At 38.1% G+C, this 8,289-nt stretch overlaps 1 protein-coding gene across 3 annotated transcripts in view; it reads left to right on the top strand.

The window, feature by feature from the left end:
• Window positions 1–8,289, top strand: part of LOC131706680 (interferon-induced protein 44-like) — a 67,642-nt gene that overhangs the window by 207 nt on the left and 59,146 nt on the right. For 2 of the 3 annotated variants that reach the window (XM_059008250.1, XM_059008248.1), the window contains exons 2-4: window positions 32–109; window positions 5,268–5,313; window positions 5,671–5,847. In XM_059008250.1, the coding sequence (XP_058864233.1) occupies window positions 5,283–5,313; window positions 5,671–5,847 (208 nt within the window). In that variant the 5' untranslated portion in view covers window positions 32–109; window positions 5,268–5,282. Of the gene's footprint in view, window positions 1–31; window positions 110–4,027; window positions 4,238–5,267; window positions 5,314–5,670; window positions 5,848–8,289 lie in introns of those variants that run through there. The other variant, XM_059008249.1, reaches the window with a different exon arrangement.

Genomic DNA, 8,289 nt, shown 5'->3' with positions numbered 1-8,289 from the left:
TAGTAAATGACTGTCTGTTTGCTATATGTAGGATCTGATGCTGTGAACACACAATACATTGTCACCAGAATCCTGTATTTCCAGTTGCAGAGAGGAGCAAGAGAAGAAGGTAGGGCACACTTTATCTACTTATACTTATTGGGTGCTTTGGGTTGGTTGAAATTTGACAGATTGCATTAAAAAAAAAAAAAAAAAAAAACGCTGATAAATTCAGACAAACTACTATTTTGGGATCATCTGATAGCATTTCCACTCAGGTTTTAAGATTTCAGAACTTCTAGGGCTTAGTTGGACAGAAACTGTTTTGTTTTTGAAATGTTAAAGTATTAAGGAAATATTTAGCCTCTGTCAATTCTAGATTCTAGAGAACTTATTTCTGGTATATTTCTTGTTTTTACTAATGACACAAACCCGCTGGTCAGGTCTTTTTGCATGTGTCTGGCTGCTGCTGATTATTATTATTATTATTATTATTATTATTATTATTATTATTATTATTATTGTTATTATTAATTAGCTTAGCAGACTTACCGTGGTTGCAAAATATCAGAATACAGTTAAGTGCTAGTACACATGAGAGGTGGCCCTGGTCTCTATAACCAGACAGCTATTTACAGATTTAAAGAGATAGTGTACATTTACAGCTCCCCACAACTCTATCTTTGGTTAGGTGAGTTTAGATAAAAAGGTAATTGGAAAGGGGCTCAGGAGGCTGAGAAATAAAGAATATATAAGTCTGTAATATGCTTTTGCAGAATTCAGCATGCAGGTGTTTCTACTGGATGTTTAGCCCATTTTGTGTAGTCTTGTTGACTGACTGGACTCCACACCTCACTTCCATATAGTACAATGGGCTGGATAACACTGTCAAATATTTGAATCCTAGATTCTAACAGGTGTATTTATTTTATAAAGCCTCATTTCGATGGCATAAAAAGCTCTGCAGGCTTTTTCTTTTAATGCATTCATTGCCGGGTTAAAGCTCCCTGACGCACTGATGGTCATGTCTAGGTTTGTATATTGTGTGGTGTGTTCTAGGGTGGAGTGGTGTAGAGTGAAGGGGTACCTGCTTCCTTGAGATCTGGCCTTTTTTTGGAAGATCATCATTATGGTATTTTTCATGTTTAATGTCAGGGCCCAGGTCTGACAGTACTGCTCTAGCAGTGACAGGCTCTGCTGTAGCTCCTGCTCTGTGGGTGACAGCAGGACCAGGTCATCTGTGTAGAACAGGAATTTCATTTCTGTGTCGTGTAGAGTGAGGCAAGGGGCTGCAGACTGCTCCAACACCGTTGCTAATTCATTGATGTAAATACTGAACAGTGTTGGACTCCAGCCCTGTCTCACCCCACTACCCTGTTTGAAGAATTCTGTTCTTTTGTTGCAAATTTTTATTCCGCACTTGTTTTCTGAGTACATTGACTTTATTATGTCGTAAACTTAACCCCCTACACCACTTTGTAGAATTTTATAATTTAAACCTTCATGCCAAATGGAATCAAATGCTTTTTTAAAGTCTATAAAACAAGAGAAATGTTCCTTTATATTTTTGTTGTACATGTTTGTTGATTAGGGTGTGTAGGGTGTAAATATGATAAGTGCAGTAATTTGGTAGGAATCCAGTCTGACTCTTACTCAAGACACTGTGTTCGGTAAGGAAGGCCAGTATTCGGGTATTGAAGATACTGCAGAATACCTTCTCCAGAGTACTGCTTGCACAGATGCCTTGGTAGTTGTTGGGGTCGAATTTGTCTCCACTTTTGTAGATTGGGGATATAAGCCCTTGGTTCCAGATGTCAGGGAAGCAGCCTACCTTTAGTACCAGGTTGAATAAATTCAGCAGGGCCTCCTGCAGTTTGGGGCTGGTGTGTGTGTGTGTGTGTTTATATATATATATATATATATATATATATATATATATATATATATATATATATATATATATATATATATTATATTTTTTCTCAGTTTTTTAAATACAGAAATTTTAAATACAAAACAGTAAATAATGCCAACTGGTTTAAATTTGTGTGTTTTTTAAGCCTTTTATTATATCTATCTATCTATCTATATACTGTATATATATATATATATATATATATATATATATATATATATGATTTTCTTTATATATGTATTCTCTATATGCAATGCCAGAACAGAAGCGCAATCAATCCTTATTGTTAAAAGCTCATTAGCATATGCAAGACGGGCAGATCGGTTGTTAAAAGCTCATTAGCATATGCAAGACGGGCGGATCGGTTGTTAAAAGCTCATTAGCATATGCAAGACGGGCGGATCGGTTGTTAAAAGCTCATTAGCATATGCAAGACGGGCGGATCGGTTGTTAAAAGCTCATTAGCATATGCAAGACGGGCGGATCGGTTGTTAAAAGCTCATTAGCAACTGCAAGACGGGCGGATCGGTTGTTAAAAGCTCATTAGCATCTGCAAGACGGGCGGATCGGTTGTTAAAAGCACATTAGCAACTGCAAGACGGGCGGATCGGTTGTTAAAAGCTCATTAGCATATGCAAGACGGGCGGATCGGTTGTTAAAAGCTCATTAGCATCTGCAAGACGGGCGGGTCGGTTGTTAAAAGCTCATTAGCATATGCAAGACGGGCGGATCGGTTGTTAAAAGCTCATTAGCATCTGCAGGACGGGCGGATCGGTTGTTAAAAGCTCATTAGCATCTGCAAGACGGGCGGATCGGTTGTTAAAAGCTCATTAGCATCTGCAGGACGGGCGGATCGGTTGTTAAAAGCTCATTAGCATCTGCAAGACGGGCGGATCGGTTGTTAAAAGCTCATTAGCATCTGCAAGACGGGCGGATCGGTTGTTAAAAGCACATTAGCATATGCAAGACGGGCGGATCGGTTGTTAAAAGCACATTAGCATCTGCAAGACGGGCGGATCTGTTTTTTTCAGCCGGGTGGCGACAGACGCTTTGCTGGGCGGCCAGCCCAGGTGAAAAGGCTGGGGAGAACCCTGTAATGTTTCCACTGCTGTTCTAGCTTTAGCTGTGGGATGTGTAGCACGGCACTGGAAAATGTGTGTATTTTGTGGGTGTTTAAACTGTGTTTTGGTGTTGTGTGAATTAATTAATTAATTAATTGTTTGAAAGCCGGGCGCTCCGTGGGGACAGCCTAGCTGTTGTGTTTGGTTGCGGAGAAAGGCAGCGTGTGATTGGCTGTGCCGATCCCTAACCAGCAGGTGGCCGTGTATTGGCGGAGTTGCGGTTAGCTTAAAAACAAGCTGCAGAGGTTCTTCTGGGCTGCTGAAAAGCCACAGGACTTGTGACAGTCTGCTGGGCTGCTCCAGAGGGATTGGAATCCCCCTGGTGAAATACAGGAACTGAAGACCGCTGACGGCTGGGTGTTTAACCAGGGTCAGAGTGGCAGTGTTTACAGAAGAAGAAACTGCAACCGCTGGTGAGCGAGTGTATATCTAGGGTCGGGTAAGAGCAGGGAATAGCTCCAGGATATAATGCCCGCCTGTGTAGTGAGATCACAGCAGGACCTCCTGTTTTAGGGAGCAGCGCTAGCCGTCTTCACGTCATCTTTTATTTGTAGTTTTTGTATTGTTTTATTTTTGCCTTCTGTACTGTGTGCTGTATGTCCTCTGCGTGCTATCATTGTTGGTAGCGTCACATGACTCTTCTGTTCATTCATGTATGTATGTATGTATGTCTGAATCAACACCTGTAACAGCTCTCATGATAACATTTCCGCTGCTATTCACTCTTTGGCTGAGGGTTGTCACGGTAACGTTCCCGCTGCTCTTGTCGCTTTGTCTCCAAGTGCCGTTGATCCTGTTTTTGCTGCTTTTGTCTTTGAGAGTGTGGATCCTGATGGCTGTGTTCTAGCTGTTGTCTTTGACAGTGTGGATTCCTGATGGCTGTATTCTAGCTGTTGTCTTTGAGAGTGTAGATCCTGATGGCTGTGTTCTAGCTGTTGTTGCTTTGACTCTGGGTTCTTACAATGACATTCCTGCTGCTGTTGTTTTTGCTTTGCCTCTGGGTTGTACTGAAACACTGAGGCATGATGGGTGTGCTGTTGTAGTTTCATTTTTTGTGGCTCTGGTTCTTGATAGAGTCGTGCTATCTCCACTCTTTTGTGCTTTTTTGTGTATATTAATGACAATTAGGAAGTTTGTCCTGTGGCTCATGGCTGATCCTGGTGCTGTGTTTGATTGACTGGGTCATGGTAGTACTGCTGAATGGGCTTTGGTCGATCCGGCGGTGAGTTTCTTGTTTTTGGTGACTTACTGTTGGTGTGCAATTATCCTTTCCCTGTTTGTGCTTCATATAATACTCATGGCTTTGTTTTCTTTTGAATTTTAAGGTAAATGGCTGATAGTAGCAGTGTTTCAGACCCTTGGAAAATTAAAAGAAAATATCATAGTTAATATTATGAATATGTCCATATTGTTATTCAAAGTAGTTTAAATCAGCAATTTTATTGGCAATTCCAAAAGAGCGGAGATAGCACGACTCTAATAGAGACAAATAAATACATTTAGAAATAAATTAACTGACAATGTGAGTTGCCGCTCAAAAGATAAAGACAACGAAACTTCATTTTTTACAATACTGCAGAAAACATTGGCTAGTCTTTACAAAAATAAAGAGATGTAGCATTTCATATGAATGGCATCTAGTTTAATTCAGTAGTATTAAGAGTTGTAATGTTCTTACATTAGGGTTGCCACCTTTGAGATACAAAATACCGGACGCCCTATCCCCTCCTATTGTCTTCTTCTTCATTTGTCTCTGCCATTGTGACTAACGTTACAGTATGCTACTTCATAGTTTCGCGCTTAGCGTTACAGTATGCTACTTAATAGTTTCGCGCTTCTTCATTCAAAGGGCTGTCAAACTTAACAGCAGCGCACATGCTCACACCAGATAACACACAGCGGTGAGCACACAAGAAAAACATCACGGTACAGCGTTTTGGTGGCTTACGTTGTTACCTCAATTCATTCTGGTGCATTTACACACCGCTGTGTTATAGTATTTGATTCTTCACTCATACAAGCACAACATGTTATATTAAATTGTTTATTGTAACACATTTTTTTAAGAACATATCCAATACATTAGAATGCTTAGAATTACCGGACATCTTCCAAAATAAACGGACAGGGGTTCAAAGTACATAAAAATACCGGACAGTCCGGTAAAATACCGGCGGGGTGGCAACCCTGTCTTACATATTCTTCATGATTAGCATTGAGGGGAAATGCAGTTTGTGTTTTTTTCTTTATAGGAGAGGAAGAACAAAATGGCATGGGTTCAAACCAGAGAGTTTAAAGGTAATATCATTTATATGTACTTCATAAAATAAAACTATATTGGGTTTGTTTTTGGAGTAGCTGGATTCAGCTCTGTAAATGTTCCCTTCTTGTCTGATCAGAATCAAGCCCAAATTCAAGGGCAGGTGGAGAGCTGACTCAGGAATAGAAACATCCTGGAGATATAATAATAAAACAAGAGTCAATTCTGAGGATGTAGATAATTGACCAATATACATCTCCCTGGCTGAACATAATAGTAAAAAGGAAAGTTATTACAATTAAGAGGAAAGGTGCGGAAAGGAAATTGGCTGTGCTGTAAGAAACTGTTGTACATTTATATCAATCGGCTGTATTTCTTTTTTTTCTGAATTTTAGTGTATGAACATGGAGGACGAAATACAGAGATCTGTGAACAATTTACAAGGAAGATTGAAGAAAAAGGATATTTTAAAGTATCAGTTCGTACTGACATTAAGTCTTTTCTCTATGTTCATGAAGTTACCCGGGTTTTTCATGACATTAAGAGTGCACTGAATAGTGCTGGAAATATCAGTAAGTATATTAGCCATGTTAATTGAACATCTCTTTAATAAAGCTGCAAAATGCATAACCATACCTGTCACATAGCTGAACTGGAAATGGATGAGACTAATATATTACATTTTTTTAAAGTTTCATATCCAAGGCTTTCAAATCCTTGTTATTGCCTCTTATTGGCAAATTATTGCTAGAAAGAGGAAGCAACTGAACACTCGTTTATACTGCCACTTTAAATACCCCAACCTCCCCCCCTGCAGAGAAAATGTAAATTCATTTAAATCTGGCTGGTGCCACTGTTGAGCTGGTACTGAGATTGACTTCAATAGAAATAAATCTATATTAAATCAAATACCCAAGTTAGGTACTGCATTTATATTGGAAAGACAGCCTGGATTGATATAAAACTGCTTTATTTGCTTCATCATACACTATGCTGGTACAGAGCTTTTAAAAAATAAAATGAAATACCAGTACCTGTAATTTAAATAAACTATGCTTTACTGTGTATGTCTATGGGAGGTAAAAGTAACAAATTAAATAATGAATTAATTAAATGTTAAATTTAAGCAAGTATCGAATATTTAATTTTAGCACCATATAATAAATACTAGCATTAAATATTAAAGTCATGTATCAAATGTTAAATTTCAACATCAAATAATAAATTCAACATTGAATATTAAATGCAAGCATTGAATGTTAAATACTACCATCGAATGTTAAATGCAACAGTGAAATGTTAAATACTAGCATCAAACATTAAATATAAGCTTTATACATTCAGTGTGCCTTTCATCCATTCGATGTAGGCTTTATCCAGTCAGTGTGTCTTTTATGCATTTGTTGTGCACTTTGTCGTTCGATGTGGTTTTTATCCATTCGATGCTTGTACTTGCAAACTGTCAATCAATCCCATCCGCCCCGCCCATTCCCACCCCTTCCACATCGGGGAGATCGATGTTCCTCCTTGTTACCTGTTAACCTGTTCAGCCAATGAGAGGCTTCGATTTTCAAACTGAAATACGGTAGCTGTCTTGTGCCGTCTGTAGAAATTAAAAATTGTCTTGTTGTTTAACATTCGACTGTTGCATTTAACATTCAATGGTAGTATTTAACAGTCAATGTTTGCATTTAATATTCAATGTTGAATTTATTATTTTATGTTAAAATGTAAAATTTGATGTTAAAATGTAATATTTGATACATGAATTTAATATTTAATGCTCGTATTTATTATTTGAGGCTAAAATTCAATATTCGATACTTGCTTAAATTTAACATTTCATGAATAGTCATTCATTATTTAATCTTTGTTACTTTCACCTCCCATATATGTCTACCTTTACCAGGATACAGGATTTCTGTGGGGCTCGTAATACAGTAAAACTTTCTGGCATGCAATATCGATCCATGTCTGGTGGTGGCTAGCCATCCTCTGATGAACTAAGCTGTGTGTGCAAGTCCTTTCAAAGCAGAGCTCGCCCTTTAGTACCAAAGCTGAAAGAAGAAAAACAGAAAGATAATGCTTTCTGGGTTAGTTTAAATACTCAGTGAATGGCTAAACTTTTAACAGTAGTAAACCCAACCTGGAGCTTGTAGTATCTAAACTTGACACCACAAATCAGCAAGGAGTGCATGGCAGGAAAAACTATGTCATGTTAATACAGTCAGCACTCGGATATCCGTTACCCAGATACACGTCAGTCACGTTTTACCAGCCTTGTATTAAGAATAAAATCAATCCCATTTATATATATATATATAAATATATATATATATATATATATATATATATATATATATATATATATATATATATATATATATATATACACACAGACATGCTCAAATTTGTTGGTACCCCTTAGAAAAGATAATAAATAATTGGATTATAGTGATATTTCAAACTAATTAGTTTCTTTAATTAGTATCACACGTCTCCAATCTTGTAATCAGTCATTCAGCCTATTTAAATGGAGAAAAGTAGTCACTGTGCTGTTTGCTATCATTGTGTGCACCACACTGAACATGGACCAGAGAAAGCAAAGGAGAGAGTTGTCTGAGGAGATCAGAAAGAAAATAATAGACAAGCATGGTAAAGGTAAAGGCTACAAGACCATCTCCAAGCAGCTTGATGTTCCTGTGACAACAGTTGCAAATATTATTACAAAGTTTAAGGTCCATGGAACTGTAGCCAACCTCCCTGGGCGCAGCCGCAAGAGGAAAATCGACCCCAGATTGAACAGAAGGATAGTGCGAATGGTAGAAAAAGAACCAAGGATAACTGCCAAAGAGATACAAGCTGAACTCCAAGGTGAAGATACGTCAGTTTCTGATCGCACCATCCGTCACTTTTTGAGCGAAAGTGGGCTCCATGGAAGAAGACCCAGGAGGACTCCACTTTTGACAGAAAAACATAAAAAAGTCAGACTGGAATTTGCTAAAATGCATATT

This window comes from Acipenser ruthenus, chromosome 36 (genome assembly GCF_902713425.1).
Source record: "Acipenser ruthenus chromosome 36, fAciRut3.2 maternal haplotype, whole genome shotgun sequence".
NCBI classification, from domain to species: Eukaryota; Metazoa; Chordata; class Actinopteri; order Acipenseriformes; family Acipenseridae; genus Acipenser; species Acipenser ruthenus.
The sequence above is the reverse complement of the archived record's forward strand: the minus strand, read 5'-3'. Positions and strand labels throughout refer to the sequence as shown.